This window comes from Lepidochelys kempii, chromosome 1 (genome assembly GCF_965140285.1).
Source record: "Lepidochelys kempii isolate rLepKem1 chromosome 1, rLepKem1.hap1, whole genome shotgun sequence".
NCBI classification, from domain to species: Eukaryota; Metazoa; Chordata; order Testudines; family Cheloniidae; genus Lepidochelys; species Lepidochelys kempii.
This window is the reverse complement of record NC_136380.1, coordinates 64311763-64334591: the sequence shown is the minus strand read 5'-3', so window position 1 is coordinate 64334591 and position 22829 is coordinate 64311763. Positions and strand designations below refer to the sequence as shown.

The 22829-nt window shown below is 42.3% G+C and overlaps 2 protein-coding genes across 10 annotated transcripts in view; both read right to left on the bottom strand.

Moving 5' to 3' along the window:
- Positions 1-515, bottom strand: part of SUGT1 (SGT1 assembly cochaperone of MIS12 kinetochore complex) — a 53049-nt gene extending 52534 nt beyond the window's left edge. The window contains exons 1-2 of the mRNA XM_073346032.2: positions 398-515; positions 255-300 (exon numbers count right to left, since the gene is read on the bottom strand). Of these exons, the coding sequence (XP_073202133.1) occupies positions 255-300; positions 398-429 (78 nt within the window). The 5' untranslated portion in view covers positions 430-515. The remainder of the gene's footprint in view (positions 1-254; positions 301-397) is intronic.
- Positions 516-5637: 5122 nt separating this feature from the next.
- ELF1 (E74 like ETS transcription factor 1) overlaps positions 5638-22829 on the bottom strand; it is a 148694-nt gene continuing 131502 nt past the window's right edge. For all 9 annotated transcript variants that reach the window (XM_073345903.2, XM_073345853.2, XM_073345923.2 and 6 more), the window contains 2 exons: positions 21556-22026; positions 5638-7341 (listed from right to left, as the gene is read on the bottom strand). In XM_073345903.2, coding sequence (XP_073202004.1) covers positions 6723-7341; positions 21556-22026 — 1090 coding nt within the window. In that variant the 3' untranslated portion in view covers positions 5638-6722. The remainder of the gene's footprint in view (positions 7342-21555; positions 22027-22829) is intronic.

Below are 22829 nucleotides of genomic sequence, written 5' to 3'. Positions count from 1 at the left end.
CCCCCCGAGCTAGGGCCTCGGCTGGTGGCTCGGCCACGTGTGTCTGCAGGTGTGACACACGTGGCCGAGCGACCAGCCGAGGCCCTAGCTCGGGACAAGCCAACACGCGGGTCCAACTCCCGCTGAGGACAGGGGTGGTCCCTGCTAGGGCAGCGCGGGCGAGGCTCAGGGCACAGGAGATGCCCAGGCCGCTGCCCCGCCCCGCGGGCCCCTGTCAGTCGCCCTCCCGCCCATCGCCGCGCCCGGCCTCTCACCTGCGCCGCCGCCCCGGGGTCCTGCTCGACGTCACCGTCCGGGAACCTGGCGAGAGAACAACACAGCGGCGCGCGGTTAGAGGGGGGCCGCGGCGGCGGCGGCTCCGGCCGGGGCCGCGAGGCGGGGGAAAGGGGAGACTCACCGCGGACGGGCCGGGTCCAGGGCCGCCGCCATGATGCTGGCCGCTGTGAGAGCGGAGCCACGAACCCGCCCGCAGTCCCGCGGCGCACGCGCGCGCGCACAGCGACTGAGGGGACCGAAGGGGGTGGAGTGACGTCACTCTCCTGCGTCCAGTAACCGCCGCGGGCCAGCCCCACGTGACGAAGGGAGGCCGAGGCGGTCGGCGCCCCCCCGTCGCTGCCGCTCGTTGGTTGCTAGCGAGCGAGGCGAACGCCCCTGCGGACAGGATCCTCCCTCGTGCCCCCTAGCGCGGGAGGACTGGGAGCGTGGCGCGCGCAGCCGGCTCCTGCCCCGCCCCGTTGGGGCTGGCATGGCAACGCTCACCGAGCCTCCGCGGGGCTGGGGGCAGACGTCCCGCCCGCCCCGCTCCCGGGCCCTGCTGGCTCCCGGCTCGGCAGCGGGACCCCAGCCCCTGGCCAGCCAGGCCTCCGGCTGCTGCAACCTGTCCGTCCGCTGCAGCGTGGGAGGCGGGCGGGAGCGGGCCTGGCACGGGAAGGCCGCAGATTTAACCCTGGGGAAAGAGGCGCTTGGGTGCAGGGGCTTCCCGCCCAGGGCTGTCGTCGCTGCTAGCACCTCCGCACCCCCAAACTCTGCCCCCCCTTCTCTTCTTCCTGCGGCCTAGGCCGGGTTCCCGCCGGCAAAGGGGCGCTGCCTGGGGTCTGCTGCTCCAGACTCGGTCCGGGCTGGAGAGGCTGCCCCCCGGGCGGGGTTCCTCCCCGGGAGCGGAGCCAGCTGCTCTTTCTCCTGCTGGGCGGAAGGGTGCGCTCCTGTGAATTTAGCCAGGAGCAGCTGCGGTTGTGAAATAACCAGCCCCTCTTCTTCAGCAGCAGCAGGCGGGCCCGCCCGCGGGGGGGGGGGGTGGCTGCTGCTGTTCATACTGCTCCTTCCCCCCACCCCCACCTGTCAGAGCCGCGGTAATTCAGACCATCCCCATTCCTCCCCAGCGCTTTGGGTCTTCCCCAGGCAGCAACAGCAGAGAGGCCCAGACCGCCACTGCGGGGGGGCGGGCCTCCTTTCCTGGCTGTTCCCCTGGCATGTGGGGAACACAGGGTTAGCACCCAGCTGGTTTTTGAGTAACAGCCGTGTTAGTCTGTATTTGCAAAAAGAAAAGGAGGACTTGTGGCACCTTGGTCCTGGTGCCATTTAGGGTTGCCAGGTGCTCGGTTTTCAACTGGAAAATCTGCTCAAAAAGGGGAGCTGGGAACCCTAAATGGCAGCAGAACCGAAAGTCCAGTTACCAGGGGGAGGCATAGTGTCATTAACCCGTGCCAGCCTCTACTCAGCTGAGACTGCCTCCTACCTGCAGGCAGGCAGGCGCCTTGAGACAATCCAGTGAGGGGGGAAGGAAGGAGCAACAGGGTAGGGCCTTTGTGGGTAAGACACAGGGCCTAAAGGGTGCAGTTACCAGCAATTACAAAGGTGTTAACCCTCTTGGAAGAATAATGCTGCCGCATCAGTGGTTGCTTGGTTTTATCACCTGATTACAGCTTGAAGTTGGCATCATTCATTCTGATTGCCAGTGCCATGGACGCAACTAAGGAAGGCTGCAGCAAGATGGTAGTGGGCGGGGGGAAAAGAGAGAGTTCAACATCTGGCCCTAGTAGTCACAATTCAAGGCCTGCTGTGTGATTTTCCTGTCTATCACTGCAGGGGCAAGAAGAGTTCAGTGTACTGAAGCAAAAGAGTGAGCAGAATAGGGGAACAAGCAGATTGGGGCACTAGGATATATATGGGAAGTGGGAGGGTGTGACACAAAGGCCCGTGGGTATCCGCTTGGAAAAGGTTCATTGTTCTGTGTAACAGCACCTGACATTATAGATAAATACTATGAAAACCGTATGCTATGTGAGATCTTAAATGAAAGGCAGCATCACACTGATCCTCAATCGTTGTGTGATGTATATACAGATGATATTTAAGGAGTTGTGTGTATGTACTGAAAATATATTTTAGAATCTGTGTCCGAGGCAGGGTTGACAAACAAGTTTTGCCAAAGGTATGTACCTGTCTGCATAGGTTCATGTGTCAATTAAGCATTGTAAGCAGACACAGTGGGAGCTCATTTTGCATATGGAGTCAGTGCAAGTATGTGAAGACAACTTAGAGCAAGAACACTAGGGCAGGAACCATGGGGGTCATCCTGACTCTAGGGACAAAACCATGAGTTTTGGGAAATACAAGAAGCAGCAAAACGATATTTTCTTATCCATCACTGAGAGAGCAAAAAGGACAAAACTTTTTGCATTCATGAAAAGTGGATCCCAAGCATCTTGGTTAGTGAAGCTTGGAGATTGCCTTACATGAGAAACTACTTTAGACAAGGATTTTAGCCTGTTAAAGTTTGCACTCTAAGAAGTGTGTTATACTCTGTTTTATATGTAACCGTTTGTTTCCATCATTTTGCTTAACTCAGTATCTCTTAAATCTTTGATAATAAATTTGTTCTATAAATATATATCAGTGCTAAGATGTTATAAAGGACCTCATCCTGAGTTGTACGAGTCAAGGTGTGTGTAATTTCTGAGAACGTCCAGTGACTGGTGCTAGATACTACAGGGGGATGCTTTCAGAGGAGCTTGGGGGCTGTGGTATACCTACTGTTAACCTGCAAGGCGAAGGCAAAACAAAAATATCACAGATAAAGTTTGCAGATGACACAAAAATTGGGGAAAGAGAAATAATGAAGAGGACAGGTCACTGATTCAGAGCAATCTGGCTCCACTGGTAAACTGGGTGGAAGTAAACAATATGCATTTTAATATGGTTAAATGTATACATCTAGAAACAAAGAAAGTAGGTCATACTTACAGAATGGGGGACTCTCTCCTGGGAAGCTGAAAAAGATTTGGGAGTTGTGGTAAATAATCAGCTGAATATGAGCTTCCAATATCACACTAAGAAAAGGAGGACTTGTGGCACCTTAGAGACTAACCAATTTATTAGAGCATAAGCTTTCGTGAGCTACAGCTCACTTCCTCAGATGCATATCGTGGAAACTGCAGCATCTGAGGAAGTGAGCTGTAGCTCACGAAAGCTTATGCTCTAATAAATTGGTTAGTCTCTAAGGTGCCACAAGTCCTCCTTTTCTTTTTGCGAATACAGACTAACACGGCTGTTACTCTGAAACAATATCACACTGTGGCCAAAAGAGCTAATGCAATCCTGGAAGCATAAAAAGGTGAATCTCTAATAGGAATTAGGTTATTTTACCTCTGTATTTAGCACTGATATGATCACCACTGGAATATTGTGTCCAGTTCTGGTGCCCTCAATTCAAAAAGGATATCGATAAATTGGAGAGGGTTCAGAGAAGAGTCACAGAATGATTAAAGGATTAGAAAACATTCCTTACAGTGAAGCAGCTCAGTCTATGTATCTTAACAAAGCGAAGGTTAAGGGGTGATTTGATTAGAAGTATCTACATGGAGAACAAATATTTAATAATCAGCGCTTCAATCTAGGAGATAAAGGTATAACAATGCAGTGGCTGAAAGTTGTAGCTAGATTAATTTCAACTGGAAATAAACTAAATTTTTGACATGTTAATTCACCATTAGAACAATTTATCCAGGATTTTGGTGGATTTTCAATCATTAACCTTTTTATAATCAAGATTGGATGCATTTCTAAAAGATCTGCTCTGGGAATTATTTTTGGGGAAGTTCTGTGGCCTGTGTTATACAAGAGATCAGGCTAGATGAGCACAATGGTCCCTTCTGGCCTTGGAATCCATGAAAGTTTGGACTGGCAGGCCCTGAGGAGATCGTTTGGGTAGCTAACAGACTGGGAGTACTGTATCAGGAAGCCGGCATCCAGTCAAGCACAAACAAACCTTCCTCTTGCTGGAGGCAGGAGATAACAAGGTGACTGAGTCACAGAAGGGAATGGTTTTTAAATATCACCTCAGTTTTTCTTGTATTACTAAATATTTATATTGTGGCATACAGGCCCAATCAGCAATCAAAGCCCCATTTTCAGTAAGGTGCCTAGTCCACCTTCACTGTAAGGATTTCAGGATGGGGACTATTGTGTGTGCGGTTACAGTGCCTACCACATTTCTGCTGCTACTTCGTTATAAAAAAAAATGAAATTTATGCTAATACTATAATTCATAGAGGTTTCAGTTATAATAGCAATGTTTTCCTAAGATTTATTTTATGTACAAGTGCTTTTTAACCACATAGATTGATGGGAGCAGTTAAGTATTAGAATTATTCTATCGAGTACTAAATCCAATGAGAGGATGGATTTTAATTTTTTGAACCAAACCATTAACAATCCTGAATATTCAGTTCTGAATCCATGAGCTTTTTACCTGGTTTTCACATTATGCATAATATAATTAGTAGAATTTTATTAATTTTAAGTATTTCCCTCCCTGAAAGAACTTGCAATACTCCATGTTATGAACTTTTTTGCAAAAATACACAAAACTTCTCAAAATACTTCGGATTTGTTTAACACAAGATAATTAAAATTCAAATAGTATACAAATTCTGTCAAACTTTCACTCTGATGTAAATTAAAATGGCCAAGAGCTATACCTCCTTGGTAAAGGGGTTTGCTATGGAAACCAATTGAACTTTAAAGAACTGCGAACTAAAATTAAAACTGAATTAAGCCTAGAAAATGTTTCTTTGAAGTTCCCAAGAAGAGATATTAGGATAATGTGTTTTTAAGCACCCTTTCTCCTCCCCATATACTTTGCGAAATCATCCAGTACTTCTGTGTTCTATTAAGACAATCCAGAATGAAACATGTTGTGGTATCACTGATCCCAGAAGTCCTATGCAATCTGTAGTATCAGTGATGTCCCAGAATTATGCATTTGTGGATTGACAGAGGCTTTCACAGGTGAGTGTAAGGGGACAAAGTTTAAACCATCTGTGCCCAATGCCACATCAATGGACCTGTTTAGCACATATTTCTGAACTTAGCTCATTCTTCACCTTAACTGCTGAAGTTCACCTTTTCCTACAGCAGTACTGCATAGTGCTGTCACATCCTCAGACAAACAGCTTGAGAATCAGTTTCTCATCCTGAGTTCTCCTGAACTGTTTCGTAAACTGCTCATCTGCTAATGTGTTCCAAATCACAGACCATCACTAATTAATCATATTGCTCTATTTCTCAATACAGTTCAGATTGCCAGAAACACTATATTCATGTATTGGTAAGAAAACTCTAAAGTAAATACAGAAAAAAATTTCCACTTGATTTATTTTCATAATAAACCAATTAAAAATACAAAAGACAAAGAACCCAGGTTCAGCAGGGTTCCGTCATTTAAAAATTTGTCTTTAAATACAAATTCACTCTGTAATATGAATACATATAACATTAGATCTCTAAACATAGTGATCTTATTTGTATCTATCAAAAATTGCTCTATGGAAACAAATTAGCTGAAAAACTTTTTTGTGAAATTAAATGTACATTATTTACAATTGAAAAAGAGTCTCAAAAGTATTTATCTCACCACACTTGCATAAATTGTATACATTTCACTTTTCCCCCATACAAAATAATCTGAAATAGAAAGCAAGATTGTTTAACTTCATAGCCACAAAATAGTATGAAATAATTGCACCCGTAGCAATGCCACTAGTTTCTGTAATTAAGTATATTTGATGTGTGTATATAAAAACATATAGATCTGGCATTGTCCATTATTGGTATATGTAAATGCTTTATGTATTCTCTTAATGGGAGTGTATTTTTATTTTGCACACCCAAACGACTGTGCTGCAAAAATGCAACAAGAGGAAGCTTGGTTGCCACTATCCATTATTCAAAGTAAAATCTGACATAGTTCATTGGTATGCAATAAGTATTTGGTAAACTTGGTAAGATTCACACACATGGAATGAAAATGCTGTTCTGTAGAAAGTAACGGTTGTTTTAAAAATTAAATGACACATTTACAGATTAAATAGAAAATGTTATAATATGGTATTGCAATGTAAATTAGCAAAACTGAAAATGCATAATATGTAAGAAATTTGGAACTTTTGACAAAAAAATCAGCGAAGTCTTCATAGTATAAAATGCATGTTCCTTCATGCTTGTGTTTTGAAAAATGAGCACTACATAATTTTATATTTTTATAACATTTAGCAATTAACAGAAAATCAAAACTCATTCTAATGCATGACTTCTAACAATTAACTGTAGAAATTAAGTAGCTTTGTAACATCTGCTTCAGAATCAAATCATATATATACACACAACTGTAAAGGTCCCATCACATTTATGAAAATAATCATCCACAGGGATTTTTTTGTTTATTAATATAAATTGGATTCCAACTGTTCACTTTCCTGTTTCACTTGCATGTTAGATGGAAATCCATTTGAATTGGATACCACCATCACAAAAGGCTGCTGCTGGAACCTCTGCTCTGACTGCTCAGTATCATCTGTTGTGTCCTCTTCTACCTCCTCTTTCATCATTTCTTGTATAACAGTCTGTTTGGTTTCTGGTGCTTTGATAACTGAAGTGATCACTGTGCCAGATGGATGAGCAACCATCTGTGAACTGCTCGGTGAAAAAGTTACCACAGGAGTAGTAGCACTGAAGGATGAAGATGAAGCCATGTTGACTGTTCCATTACAAATGGTCTGCACATTGCTGGTGAGAACCTGTTGAACTTGGGCTGGGCTAAAGACAATAGATGAAGAAGAGGAGACTGGCTTCTGAGACTGCAGCATGACATTTTCTTTAAGTACTGTCATTGGCTGCGAAGTAGGAATGGCTTGGAGAATAAATTTTTGGGATGTTGTTGCTGATGCTGGATCTGTGCTGGCTATCACTGTTGTAAGAGGCACTGTCTGGAGTGTTACAGTATGCAACTGCTGGTTTCCAGGTGAAACAACCACTGGAACTTGGGCTGGGGTCTGTAAAGTCCTATTAAAATTAGAAAACAGGAAAATGTTAGAATGTTCCCAGATCTATTACTGAATGAGTGTTTTGCAACACAGGGTACTTAAAATTATTAATTTGGAGGGGAAAGGCAAGGAGGACTACTGTCCTTCCAGCACAGAAAACTGGACTTGACTCCAGTTGAAACCCATCAGCACCTACCTTCTCTCCTCATACATACATAGTAAGTAAAATAAATTTAAATCCATCCAAAATGTGAACTTAATTTAACTGACACTGCAGCTGTTGGGCCAGCACTGTGGGAGCAGCTACTGCTACTGCATTCTTTGCCAGTAGACGGAGTTCTACTCACTTTTTCTCCATTCAGAAACAAAGCAAGTGAGCAAGCATCTACAACGGCCCTTGTTGAACCCTCTCAACTCAATCACTCTGTGTCAGGCTTAGGTGGCTGAGCCCAGAAGATTCTCTGGGCAAGCCCTGCCTCAGGCCATTGCAGCCAGTCTCCACTCAAGCAGTTCCACCCCTCGACATAGCCTTCTCTCCTTTGAGGGAGGGAAGCAGTGCCAGTGGCTCCTTCCCTATGGACTTGCCTACACACTTTTTTGTAAACCTTTACCATTTGTACAGAAAACCACAAAGTGATGTGTCTTGGAAGGAACATTTGGGGATGCACCCTCACTATCTTTCACGAAGTGAAAATGCTACAGTTCATGCCAGCTAACTCAAGGTAAACTCTAGTGACCACATTTCAAGAGCCCCCAGCAAGCACCTCCATGGAGATGAGGGATGTGGCACTGCAAATGGAACAGCTCAGAGGAAAGGTGCTGGCACATGCCATCAGGAAAAGACTTAAAATCTGACAGAGAGTAAGGCACTGAGGCAGCTGCTACCACCCTGAGGAGACTACTCCTGGGGGAATTCTGCACATCTGCGAACATGCAGAATTCCTCTGTCTTGCATAATTTTGTATTTTCCTGCACAAAAAATATTTTGCCTAAGGAATGCTGCAGTTTTTGCTTTTGCCTCTGTATTTTATGTGAGAAAATATAAAATTCTTTGCCCAGTGCTGCAGAATTTCCCAAGGAATAGAAGTTCATCACAGAACCCTACCTGCGGATCCAGGTTAGGACAGAGTGGGACGTACAGGGCTGCTGTGGGGGTCACAGATTGGGGTTCAGAATGGCTAGTGGGGGGAACAGACGGCATGGACTCAGGAGCTAGTGGGGTGAGAGCGTTGAGCCTGGGGAGGGGGTTTGCAGAGATCCACAGGGATGGGGAGTGCAGGGACAGGGCAGACGTGCCTGACTGAATGGGAGAGGCTTGGGGTCAGACAGGGTCCGCATGAGGGAGGCTTCCCAACTCTCTAACAATTCCTGCCCTGCAAAAAACCTTCTCACACCCAACACCCTCCAGGTTCACTTCTAGGCTCCTTCCCTCTCCTGCAGCTCCTCCGTTACCCCTAACTTCCCCTAACTTTGCACTGCTTGACATATGCAGGAAATACAATTCTGTACTGTAATTAAAATGAATTACACAAAGTTCTGTATTAATATGCCTACTAAGGAATCTATTTGTCAAAAAAAAAATTTACCAGAATCTTTTTTTCTTTTTGGGGCTGTATTGTTACAGATGATGTACTTGCTGACAGATATTTTGAAATAAATTAGCAAAATAATTGAAACCAGCATCATTATATTGTGTTATTTTGACAACAAAATGCAGAATTTTCAAATACTGTGTGCAGAATTATTATTTTTTGGCACAGAATTCCCTCAGGGGTAGGAGACCCCACTGAGATGGAAGGGTTACGGCAGTCACTGCAGCTTTGAAAGCTGTTGAAGTTAACATCTGGGCTCCAAAACATCCAATCTGTGGCCATAAATGCAAAGTAATGCACATTGAAAAACATAATCCCAATAATACGTATAAAATAATGGGGTCTAAATTAGCTGTTCCTACTTAGGAAAGAGATCTTGGAGTCGTGGATAATTCTCTGAAAAACATCCACTCAATGGGCAGCAGTAGTCAAAAAAGCAAACAGAATGTTGGGAATCATTAAGAAAGGGATAGATAATAACACAGAAAATATCATATTGCCTCTATATAAATCTGTGGTATGCTCACATCTTGAATACTGTGTGCAGATGTGGTCACCCCATCTCAAAAAAAGATATACTGGAATTGCAAAAGGTTCAGAAAAGGGCAACAAAAATTATTACGGGTGTGGAACGGCTTCCATATGAGAAGAGATTAATAAGATTGGGATTTTTCAACTTGGAAAAGAGATGACTAAGGAGAGATATGATAGACGTCTATAAAATCATGACTGATGTGGAGAAAGTAAATAAGGAAGTGTTATTTACTCCTTATCATAACACAAGAATTAGGAGCCACCAAATGAAATTAATAGGCAGCAGATTTAAAACAAACAGAACTATTTTTTTTCCCCACAAACGCACAGTCAACCTGTGGAACTCCTTGTCAGAGGATGTTGTGAAGGCCTAGACTATAACAGGGTTCAAATAAGAACTAGATAAGTTCATGGAGGATAGGTCCATCAATGGCTATTAGCCAGGATGGGCAGGGATGGTGTCCCTAGCCTCTATTTGCCAGGAGGTGGGAATGTGTGACAGGGGATGGATCACTTGATGGTCACCTTTTAGGTTCATTCCCTTTGGGGCACCTGGCATTGGCCACTGATGGAAGAAAGAATACTGGGCTTGATGGATCTTTGGTCTGACTCAATATGGCTGCTCTTATGTTCTTATACATCATACTAGCTCTTCTCTGAAGCTACTACTTTATTCTCCAGAATTTCAGCTTCCATTTAAAATAAAATAATAAATCTCCTAGTTGTTATGCTTGCAAAGAAAAACTCAGCTGAGTGTTACCCATACAAAGATAAGACCACAGAGAGCCTGGAACAATATCTTTGAAGAACGAACTATTCTGTTCATTTCAGTGAGATGTTAACCATAACACGCAGCAATGATAATTTAAGACGCTAATGTTGTTAAATTACATTCCTCAAGAAACAAGGAGGGTACATATGTGCACTGTAACAGCTCATTTTGATACTAAAAGTGGGTAGCCCTTGGGAGACACCATGACTTATATTCTTCCCCAATCAAGAGGCTCTAAGTGCCACATGATTACATTTTGCATATCTACACAATCTACTGTGAGCAGCATCCATTTTAGTGACATACATAGGCAGAGCATATTTTATGGGCAGAACTTGAAAGAATTCCATCATCTTTTTTCCCCAAACTGACCCTTGGTTAATAGATTTGTTGAGGCAGAAAATAATCCATGAATGGAAGAAAGAAGGGAAGTTTAAAGGATGGAGATGACCAATTATGAGTTAATGGAGCGGTGATCAAGTCAGGATGATGAGCAGTAACAGAGTGGGGAGAGGAATGAATGACAGTGAATTGGGGTGTATTTGACTAAGTCACAAAAGGGAGAAAGAACCACACTGCAAAAGCCTCATTGCTTAATGCCCTTCTGGAGTGCTGAGATATTACACTGGGCACTGTGAGAACCTGAAGAGAAAGATGGAATGTGGGATGCTGGGAGGGAGGGAGCCAACCAAGTAGTGAGTGAGGTAGGTGCGCATGTTCATGCAGTGTGTTTTGTATGGAACTGCATGTGTTGATGTTTACAGTAAAGATGGGCAAGTAGTTTTTGTTCCTGGCCAGGGAACCAGCCAATTTAACAAGGCTGATTTAGACACAGAAGTCTACCAGCCCTGACTAAAAATTTATTTGACCACCTTTACTGCAAATAGTACTGAAAAGATAATGACATTTTACTCATTCAACAAACCCCACCTCCCAAACTACTCAGCCAAAACCCAGGCAGCTAGAATTTTTCTAGACTGCTCTGTTTTCTGTTATGTTTTGCTCTATTAATAATTTTGCCATTTCTACTATACTTCTTGTGCTACTGCACAAGTCTGTGAGTGGTGCCCTATCAAGAGTCTTTCTGAAGCTACTACTTTTAAAAAACAAGACTATTGAGCAATATTGGCTAAGAGGAAATACTGCTGAAAAAATACAGGTTCTGATTACTACTGAGGAAAAGATGAGACATGTTCCCCACTAATTTCAGCCTGCTGGCAGGGAAATGATAAAAATCTATTTACTGGTTCATTGGGTGTGGTTATAATCTAGTGTTGTGAAACATCACAGTCACTGATCTGGAGATGAATAGTGATGTTGCAAACACTAGCTGACAGGTGACAGAAACAAGTTTATTCATAGCGATTTACTTCTGAAACTTCGAAAACGCAAAAAAGGGGAGAAAAATCCTACAAAGGTCTTGAAGCTACAAACCAAGTTAAGCAGTGTTTAACAATATACGAAACAAATTAAATAATGCAAGATAAAGAAAAACAGAGAGAGAGAGAGAGAGAGACGAACTGAGGAGAATTCATTCCCTAGCATAAAAGTTACTCAACATACAAATGTAAGAACAGATAGTTTAAGAGGGAAAAGATTTCCCCCACTCATCTAATTGATTGATACAATGTAAATCCAGGAGGACTAGGGAGGTGGAATGCACATGACATGCAATTTAGAGCCAACTTCAGGTGCAAGAGTTAAGATAGATTCACTGGAGTAAATCCACTTGTACAAGTCATATCTAATGGGAAAATCTTGCTGGCATGTAGTGCATCCCACACCAGTGTCTCTAATAGACTGGCCTAAGACCTCACATCCACGGGATTCTCTCTGGTGGTCACCAGACCCCTGAACACATAGCCAGACACACTGGAGCTGCTGATCTGCCTAGGTACACAGATAAGGGCGGGGGAAAGGGGCACGGGATACCCTTATACTGGGCCTTAACATCCCCTCCTCCAAAGAAAGGTCAGAACCTTCCCCTTTCTTCTCTAGCAGCTAAGGTCATGTATTAAGTAAATGGTAGAGCCACAAGGCTTGTCTATATAAAACAGCTAGTGCACAGAAAGCTGGGGTGTAAATCTATCTCACAGTACCCAGCACACACTCCCTGTCCATGCTGGCCCTGCTACCACACATTAAAAATTTGTTAGAGTCCTTTGATCTACTCTCATTTCAAAATAGAGTAAATCAAAGACTGCTAGGGAACTTTTAGTGTGCGGTCACAGGGTGCACACAGAGAGTTAGTGCGCAGCAGGCTAGTGCGAGGCAGATTTACACTATAGCTTGCCGAGCACTAACTGCTCTGACAGACAAGCCCATAGAGAACCCAATTTTCCTGACTCCCTATTTAGTGCTATATCCATCACGCTCTTCAGATGTACCATCCTTTCCCATGCTTTGTTGCCACAAGTAACCTTGACACATGAAGTCAAGAAGTTTGAGTTCAGATGACAGAAGACTTTGTGAACCCAATAACTTGTGCTGTAGCTAAGTGGTATATCTAAGAAAGCCTCCTCCTACCCTATAGTACCTGCTAACATGGCCAGCAGAACTGTCCTGGAAAGAAAGGCAACTACATAAATCCAAACTGCTTCTGCACAACCAAAGACTCAGGTATCTCCCACTGCAAAGAGCTCTGATCCTACTTGCAGAAGAAATGAAAACAAACAGCAGAAGAGTCTGAGACAGTCTTTTCCCAGCTCCAGGAAAATCAGTCAGAGTGGAAAGCGATGATCATAGCACCCTTCCTGATGGCATTTAGCCCAATCATAAATGCATTAAGAAAAACCTGTGGTATCACCAGCAAAAAGAATTGATGACCTTTTTGGTGAAAGCCTGCAGAGATCACATCAGCCCACTGTTGACCAATGCCTTCCTCAAGAAGGGGTTTTCTCTGCCACCTTTAAACATGGGACATAGTCCAGCATGTATTTAACAAACAAACAAAAACCACCTGACATAGCCACTCTTCGCAACTACTAATCTGTTGCCTACCTTTAATCTCTCTTTTTTGGGGAGCATTATATCAGTGGCTATTTGATCACCAGTATTTTAGACTCCTAGCTAAGTTTCTGTTTGGGATAGGTCAGAGACACCACTGATTGCAATTATGGAGGATTTCCTTAGGCCAGGAACAGAAGCAAAGTACCTATGCAGAGGCCAGTTGATCTAACAATGGCTTGTCACATCAATCAGCAGGTGCTGTTGACCACCTTCAAGACATCAGCAAAGGTGGTCTAAATCATATTAAATTTGCATTGTTCATTTCTTCTCACATGTCCCAGAGGGCCCTGATGGGCAGCTGCTCCTCTTCCCTGAGGATACTCACCTGTCACCACTCTTACTCAACATTTATGTGACAATGAAAGGGGCTGATGTGAAATGCCATGGTCTACAATGACCTCAGTGTGCTGACTTCATCCAGGTCTGCAGCTCTTTCATATTCATCATAGCCAGGGCTGTTTCCCAGCTAGCTTAGCATCCAAAAGAAACAGGAACCTGTATGGAAAGCAGCTGGCTCACACTAAATCTGGGCAGGACAGTGCCAGGTTTTTCATTGCCCTTACCTTGGATAGTCATTTACACCTGAGCAAAGTGAGTATAAAGTGGGTTCAAAATGCTACCAAATCAGATTCGTAGCATTTCCACTTTGCACAACTATTAATGACTGCACATGGTACAATAAGCATGATGTGCAAAATATTTTGATGAATTATAACCCTCTATAGGTAAGTCTACAACAGGCAAACCTGCACCTGTTTTTCAGCATCACTGTAACTGCACTCATGCTACCAGCAGTTAAGGTGTACTGTAGACTGGGCACTGGCATTTTTATCACCATGTCATTTTATAATGAAAAAGGCCTACAAAGTTTGGGTAGTGTAGACATTTGAAAGGTTCCTGCCCTCTTCAGGTCAAGGCAGTGCACTGTCTTAGGTCCTGTTGAATTATTCACTGCTCCTGAACTCCTTGAAAGAGTGGCTAGAAACAACATCTTTCATCTTTGGCTAGCAGGAAACTGTGCCCTTGTCTCGAGAATGAGGACCTAGCCATGGTGATTATGACTCAGTGACTTCTTGAGGCCAACTGGCAGAGCGCTATGGGGTGCATAAGATTTTACAGGGATCCCCTGGGTCGGATATGTGCCTAATAATTTACAAAAGGGTGGCATGTGTGGTCTGAGAACCAGTAGCCCACTAGTCATCATGGTGAAACTTATGTAGAGATAATATTTAAGGAGTTATGTCTCCAAACTGAAAATTATATTACTAAGGCAGGTAACAGGTTCCTTTCAGGCAGAGGGTGGCGACGCATATCTCTCTGTCTTATCATTGTGTGCCCCACAATGCAGGCCTATTTGCGCGCTGAGCCAGATGCTGATTAAGAGATTGCAAAATCTACAAGAAAGCGGTATACAGGAAAAAAAAACAATCATCGGGGGAATCCTGCTTATGAATAAGGACAATGGATTGTTTTGATATATCTGGGGGTACAGAAACCCTGGATCTTTCACTGAGGAGGCAAGCTGACAGCACGATTTGTCTCATGAATGAAGATCACAGCCAAGCCTGGCTGTAAAACACTTGAAGAACTTTGGGTGATCATTTCTCTTCTAAAAGTCTCAGAATTGGTGTTATGATTTTTATATGTAACCATTTCTTTCCAATACTTCTACTTGCTATCACTTAAATCTTTATACCTTGTTAAACAAACATTTCGGTTTTTTTCTCTATAAATATATCTCTAAGTGCTGTGTGTCAAGAAGAGTGGTGATGTGAGGTGAAACTGGTAAGCTGGGGTGCTTTGGAAGCAGCGAATCTGTGAGCATTGTGATTGTCCAGTGGAGCAGGCACTGGACTCTCCAGGGAGACCCCCAGAGGCCTTGAGGGTTGGGGTGTGCCAATTGCTAACTTGTACAGTGACAGCGCGGCCTGCAAGGCCTAGAGGGGAGTGCTTGTATTGCCCATGGCTGGTGGAGTCAGAGTGCTCAGTCAGGACTCAGTCAGCCGGCACAGACAAGACTTCCTCACACTAAGGGCAGGTGGTAGCGAGGTGCTTCACAACTCTGGGCACCCCCAAGAAGCATCAAAGTGATCATGTTCATGTCAGCTCCAAGCTGGACTACTGCAACATGCTCTACCATGGGGTTACCCACAAAGGTCAAGCTGCATGATGAATCAGCTTCAGCTTTTATCAGCCCACCTAATAACTCAGGGGGTCAGCAACCTTTGGCATGTGGCCCATCAGGGTAATCCACTGGTGGGCTGCGAGACATTTTGTTTACCTTGACTGTCCGAAGGCATGGCCCCCCGCAGCTCCCAGTGGCTACGGTTCGCAATATGCTCATGATTCCATTCTTTGTACATTAGTAACATCAGAACATCTCTCCTCCGTGTCTGAAATGTTATGTCTGAAATCACTACTGCTTAAAGATTAAAAGTAAACTGAAATCATTGTATGTGTCTGGGTCTATGACTGTCTACTTTTACCATTACAGGTCCCCAATTATTCCTTCAAGTGCCTTTGTACACAGATACACAAGGATTACAGTAAATTATTCCAGTTGAAAATGAACATAACTATTTTACAAGTGTTAAACAGAGATTCATGTGAAAACAGATTTTTCTTAAGTGACCAATATTTTATTGAAAAAGATTTCTAATTAGAATGCTGATCCACAGGAACATTTATATTTGTGTTTAGTCATTGCAAACAGCTCGTGCCAAATTCTGTTCACGATTACTTACTTCCATTGTATCAGAGAAGAACTTGGCCCATGGGGTTTAGGCATTAAAATCACATAGGAAGTCCTTTCATTAAGAGAAAAGTAAAATAGGTAAAGCAGCAGTTCAAACAGCTTGAACTAGTCAGAAAAAGCTCTATTCTCTTTAGGCATAGGCTAAATTAGATAAGATTTTGGTGCACTTTAACAGTTTTTTCCCTCCAAAAGCTTCCACACCTAACTCTTTCCTCACTGCTCTGTTAGATTTCTGTGGGCAAGACCGTGTATTGTCAGTCTTGCAAAAAGCTGTTTATGAGATGCTAAGAATTCCCTAGGGCATCATTCTATGCTGTTGCTAGTTTATTACTGAACACTAATGTAACAAAAAGGAGCTATAAATGATGATAGAGAATGTGAAGTTGACTTAGTCTGCCTTGCAGCTGGTGCAGTCATTTACACCTATGCAACGTGGGTGCAGGGGTGCTGGAACAACTTTTATAGCGGGAGTGCTGAGAGCCATTGAACCCAACTGTAAACCCTGTATATAATGGAAACCACTTCAAACCAGGGGGTGCGGTAGCACCCCCAGGACCAGCACCTATGCGCAGGTGTAGAATGCTATCAAATCTGAATTTTTAACTCATTTACACATTTTATACCCATTTTCTACAAGTACAAACAACAATATTGTCTTACACCTTTGGAAGAATTAAGCCCTATGTTTTTAACTGCACTTCAGTTTGTAGTATCTACTTTTCTTGGAGAAAATGGAAAAGGTCATGACAGAAGAGCTGCAATCCTGTCCCTGAAAAGTTCTGTCCTCAGCTGGGAAAAGAACGGACTAGCTACAGCCACATTTTAAAAAAGGTCAGTCAGGCACAAATCTAGTTTGACAATAGTTTTCAAACATGATTGTAGCTAATATAACTATCATGTCAAGTGTAGGCAGTTTTCTTTTCTTAAAATAAGCCCATTAGCAGAAACGCTGCATGCTACAGACTACTGCTCAGAAGGCAGCTGGAAAATATTAAAGAGGCCAGGTTTCAGAGTAGCAGCCGTGTTAGTCTGTGTTCGCAAAAAGAAAAAGGAGTACTAGTGGCACCTTAGAGACTAACCAATTTATTTGAGCATAAGCTTTCGTGAGCTACAGCTCACTTCATCATGCATCCGATGAAGTAAGTTGTAGCTCATGAAAGCTTATGCTCAAATAAATTGGTTAGTCTCTAAGGTGCCACTAGTACTCCTTTTCTTTTTATTAAAGAGGCCACTAATTTAAACTTTAAAAAAGAAAAAAAACTTTTCTACACAACAGGTAGATAACCACATAGAATTCTTGCCAAAAATATTACTAAAGCTAAGTGCTTAGCAGGATTCTAAAGAGGATGAGACATTTATATGGATAACACAATCCAAAAGTTACATTAGACAGGATAAAGAAATTAAAAAGAATAAAACCCCTCATGCTTCAAGGTATAGGCCAACCACTAAAATGTAGGGCTCAGAAAAACTTCCACAGAGTAGGTTGTGTTCATTATGGGATTCCTGGCACCTTCCTCTTACTGTCTGTTGTATGTGGCATGACACTAGACTACCTGTAGATCTGATCCTTTATGGAGGTTCCTACAAGGAAATGATGAGTATGGGTACAAACTGATATAGCTATAAATGTATCTGAAAAAAACTGTTTTGAACCTTACTAGAGAGAGACCCTAAAATGTACATTTCAGAAAAAAATTAAATGTTTTCAATCTCATCAAAACTCCCAAGACTGCCCTGGTAAAACTTTACAAGGACATTTAGTTTTTTTGAATTTGGACCTGAGATATATCCTAGATCAACTGTAACCAGCCAGGAACATCCAGTGAATTTGTATGGCCCATCAGTAAGGCTGCGAGTTTGTCACGTTGGTCACTGAAGTCACGAATTCCGTGACTTTCCGGGATCTCCGTGACTTCTGCAGTGGCTGGTGCACCTGGCCCGGGGGCTGCCTGAGCAGTTCAGGCAGCCCCTGGGCCAATCGCATCAGCTGCTGCTAGGGCAGTCTCAAGCCACTGAGCTCCCCCTCCCCTCCGTAACAGCAGGAGTTTGGGTGTGGAAGGGGGCGGGGGAAGGCAATTGGGGCAGGAGATGGGGTGAGGGCTCTGGGCAGCACTTAACTCCAGGGCTCCCCAGAAGCGGCGACATCCCCCTCCCTTAGGTCCTAGGCAGAGCCATGGCCAGGCAGCTCTGCACGCAGTTCCCGGCCAATGGCAGCTGCAGGGCCAGCACTTGGGGTGGAGGTAGCGCGCAGAGCTCCTTGGCCATGCCTCCGCCTAGGAGCTGAGGGAGGGGGATGTTGCCACTTCTGGGGAGGCAGGTAGCCAGGTTGGGAGCCCTAGCCAGCCCCACCAATGCTCTTCCCTGCCCCCCCCCAGCACCAGGTGGGGTCCTGGGCCACACACCATCATCCGCCCCCACCCCAGAACCAGTGGGAGTCCTGCAGCGTCCCCGGGCCACCACCCCCCAGCACGCTTGGTGCCCCCTGGGATCCCCCCCTGCCCCAGCCCCCTGCCCCAAGATTTAGTCAGGGGTATATAGTACAAGTCATGTACAGGTCATGGGCTGTGAATTTTTGTTTATTGCCTGTGACCTGTCCATGACTTTTACTAAAAATATCCGTGACTAAAACATAGCCTTACTCATCAGCCCCTCAATTTACAGCTTACCTAGTCCACCATTGTCAGATGGAAACTTTTAAAATGTATTTCTAGTGTTGATCCCCCATGCACCTCTGCAGCTAGAATACTTGCTTTTTTTTTTGGTTATCAATTACTAAACCTGTTACAATTAATTATGTATTATATTGACTAGACCAGATCATTTTTCCCTTTAATCTGAGTGTCTTGGATTTGTCATTATATCTAGCAAAGCATAAACCACAGAAATGTTTCTACATTATGCGTAAAAAAAATAAAAACAGCTGCCCATCATTGTAATATGGGAGTCTAAGACAGTGTTTAAGGGCTCTGTTGTTTCATTTGAGCTTCATGCTAGTGTTACTGCTACTTCCTCCTTTTCTCCTTTAAAACTACTGCCCACAGTCCAGTTGTGAAATATTTTAAACACAAGAGGATGTTGAAATAGCAACATGTAGTTTTGCAACTTTTGGATGCATTATTGTCTTTGCTTCCCTGCCCTCCTGATTAAATCTTGCAGATTGTTCAGGAAGTTTTTGCTAGGTAATCCTGAAATGGCTCAGTATGGGTATCCTTCTTACTCTACAAATCGCTGTACTGTTTCCCTATTAATGTTTCATAGCATTGTTCTCCTGACTTAGATGTCACTGCATGACCTCAGTCATTTATTTCTTCATCCATTTGCTTCCTCTATATTATCTGAGTCACTTTTTGAGACTGAGGAATAATTAAATCCTTAATTATCTCTGAAGTCATATTGTTATACAGCATTTAATGGCTTTGCAATTAGGCTTTAAAGCTCTTTGGTGTATGAAGGAATATTAAAAACACAGCACTAAGAGAGACTAACTTTAAATTGTCTCTCACTTTTATGCTAAATGTTAGTGTTTAATTCAGTTCAAAACTTCATCTTATATGGTATAAATAAACTTCCCTCAGAAGTTGCTTTGTCTTGTGGAAAGCAAGCAGCCATCTACTTTTTTTTAAATCTACTTTCATCAACTTTCTTTTTTAAATCCTGCCAAATTCTCCATGATTACATTTATCTAAACTTCTGGATCACATGTACCTTTTCTCTCCCTTAAGTACATTTTGAAATGGTCCTAACATACAAGCTTCACTGAAATTAAGAATGAAAAAGAGTGTTAAAATGGATAGCATCAACTTGAAAATCATAATTCTGTTTTTATTCACTAATTTTAAAGATAACTTATTAATATAACTGAAATATCAGAGAAAAATGTTTTTTAGATTTGTTTACTTTGTTCATTTGACAACCCTTTGGAGATAGTTTCACTAATTGCTGTTTCCCCTACATAGTCCATTGGCTAGTGAATTTCCCCTGATTTATGTGGGGTTTTCATATAGCAACATGGGAGAGAAAACATTTTATAATTACATTTCTTTTAGAACAGTTAGCAGCGAGATTATGGATCATGTGTATTACCTAAAACTACGTTTATTCCAAGCAAACAATAAGTAACATAAAATCATTTTTCTGGTTTGAGACTATAGTCGTGGTCTGCCACTTCATATATACATATATGGAAAATCCACAGTTTTCTGACTATTCTCTGTGTCTCCTTAAAACTTCTTATTGACTCCTTTATATTCTATTAGTTTGTCGGGGCTGAACAGCCCAGCTGTAGACATCAGTGCTTAAAAACCTGGCTACTCTGCCACTCAGGATGCAGTCTCTCCTCCTTTTAGATCAGTGGTGATTTCATTGTTGTTTACCTTTAAAAAATCCTTCTCTCAGCACAGAGAGATGAAAGAATAAAATCATCTTCTTGAAACTGAGAAATGGAGTTGTGATCAGATTAATGTTACTGATTTAAATTTGTCAGAGTTCCATGCTTTAGTCGCAGAGAATCATGTGGGTCTATTCACGCAAATCAGAATTTGATAAGATGCTTCTGAATAATGTTTTTAAGGGGGAGAGAAGAAAAAAAGAGAGGGAAATAGCACTAGTGTCACTTAATGGTAAAATGTGGACTAAAGTGCTGGGGACGTTTCATAATATCGAATTTTAAACGAGAAAAAAAATATACACCCAACTCAATATTGTTCTTTTAAAGATTTTAAGTAAGATGGTTCCTTCCTTGCAACTCCAGAATTACAAAATAATCTTTCAGTGGTGGTATAGCTCTAAGTGATTGTTCTTGAGGCATCTCTAGTCAATACACCACCAATGACTTGAAGGTGCAAAACAGTAACATAAAGGTACTTGATTAGTGTCTAACTTACCAGTTAAGGGCTGCACTGAAATGTGACTGTCTCCCCCAACATTAGTAAACACGTAAAAGTCTCAGAAGGCCATACTGATAACTATCTTTTATAAACAGAAGAGGTATGGAAGCATACTGGGTGCTGTTCCAACAATGACAGTGGGGTGCCACTTTAGTGCTTTGCCCTGTTATCTCTGTTAATAGGTGGAATACACAAAAAGAGGAAAGAGACGACACACTACAATTTATAAGGCGATGGGTATGTCAAGAATGAAATTAAATCCCAAGAAAATTCTTTTTCAAAAGCATTAATGTAAAACACACATTGTTTGGGTTAATGTTGAAAATGCTGAGTAAAAGCAGAATTAATAAACATAACAGTGGCACAGGAACCAAATAAAGAGAAATCAGTGTTGTCAAGAATGTTAACTTTTTTCTGCTTTCTTCTCAAAGTCCTAAAGATTCTTTGCTACTGTAATGCTGCAGAATTAAGATTTGCAATTTTCTTCCCTTTCCTAAATATAGTGTCTTAGCAGAGTACCCATTTTACAATGTAACAAAAAAACCAGACCAATTTATTGATCATTCACACTGTCTTCATATCACAATAACTGAATTAAGAGGAGAGCAATGTGGCAAAATAGAAAACAGCCACATTGGATCGTGAAAATGTTCATAAATCAACTTCCTTTACATTTTCTTACCTTATATTCTGAACAGAGGAATGTAATGTTTCATCCTGCATGTTACTAGCTACAGTTGCATGTCCTTCTGTGATGGATTGCACTGGCTGCATTACATGAACTGTCCGAAAAAGCTGAGTTGGATGTATTGGCTGTGCAGATTGCATTGTCCTCAAAACATCAGTTGTAAAACCAGGTATCTGCTGTTGTACAACTTCCACGGGGTCCTTAAGTTTAGTAGACTTAGAGTTCCCTGTTGTTTTTAGAACTGTGGTGGATCCTCCTCTTGTTCCTGTGTTAGAAGATGCTCTAGATCTGCCTGATTGGTTTCTATTAGTCACAGTTGTTGACAATAAAGAGGAATCTGAAGACTCGGTACTGGGACTCGGATCCTCATCATCTATGTAGATAAGATCTTTCGGCATTTCTTTAAACTGATACACCAAACGCTGACCTTCTACTTTAGCCAGTATACCTCTTTGGTAATAGTATCTGTTCAAAGCAGGCACATACATCAACAAGTTATATAGCATAATTGGCTATGAAAAAAGACAAATCATCATCAGCAATGAAGTGGAGGGGTTTTTGTTTATAAATCTAAATAACAATCATTGCCTACTGACATTTTCTGTTACCCTTCTTTATGCTCAAGGAGGGAGACATATTATATATCACTCAAAGCAACTTGCACTTCATGATACCAATATTATTATTTGTTTTATCACAATGCCTAGTGTTAAATGACACTTTGATAATCCTGGTAAAATGGCAATATCTTGCCTCAAATCTCCCATCTCTGTCAAATATTCAAATTCTTTCTTTACTATATAAAGTGCATAATATATAGACTATATAAAGAACTAAATTACATATCACTATAAGGTTCTTGTAGAGCAAAGGGGAGGGGATAGGGAAACATTACTTTCCATTGTGTTTACAAATTGACTTACAATAAAGGTGCAAAAATATAGAGGGTTGGGGTGGGGAGAGTGCTTTAAGCAAATTTTTATTTTTTATTACAGTAGTGCTTAGAATCTCCAAACAATAGGGAAAATGTTTTAAAATTAGGCTTGCATCCATATATGGTTGTGCAATTGCTCACCTACTTTGCACAAACTTTTCTGTATGAGCAAGTTTCCAGTTTGCACAAGTACTCATATATGATTAAATCCTTTTCTAATCATCTGTACATGCAAATTGGGGAAGTATGCACAGACCTGAATTCTGCTGGGGCGGAACACCCTCATAGCTTGGATTTGAAACTGGGTCATTTGGCACATATTAAAGTTAATATA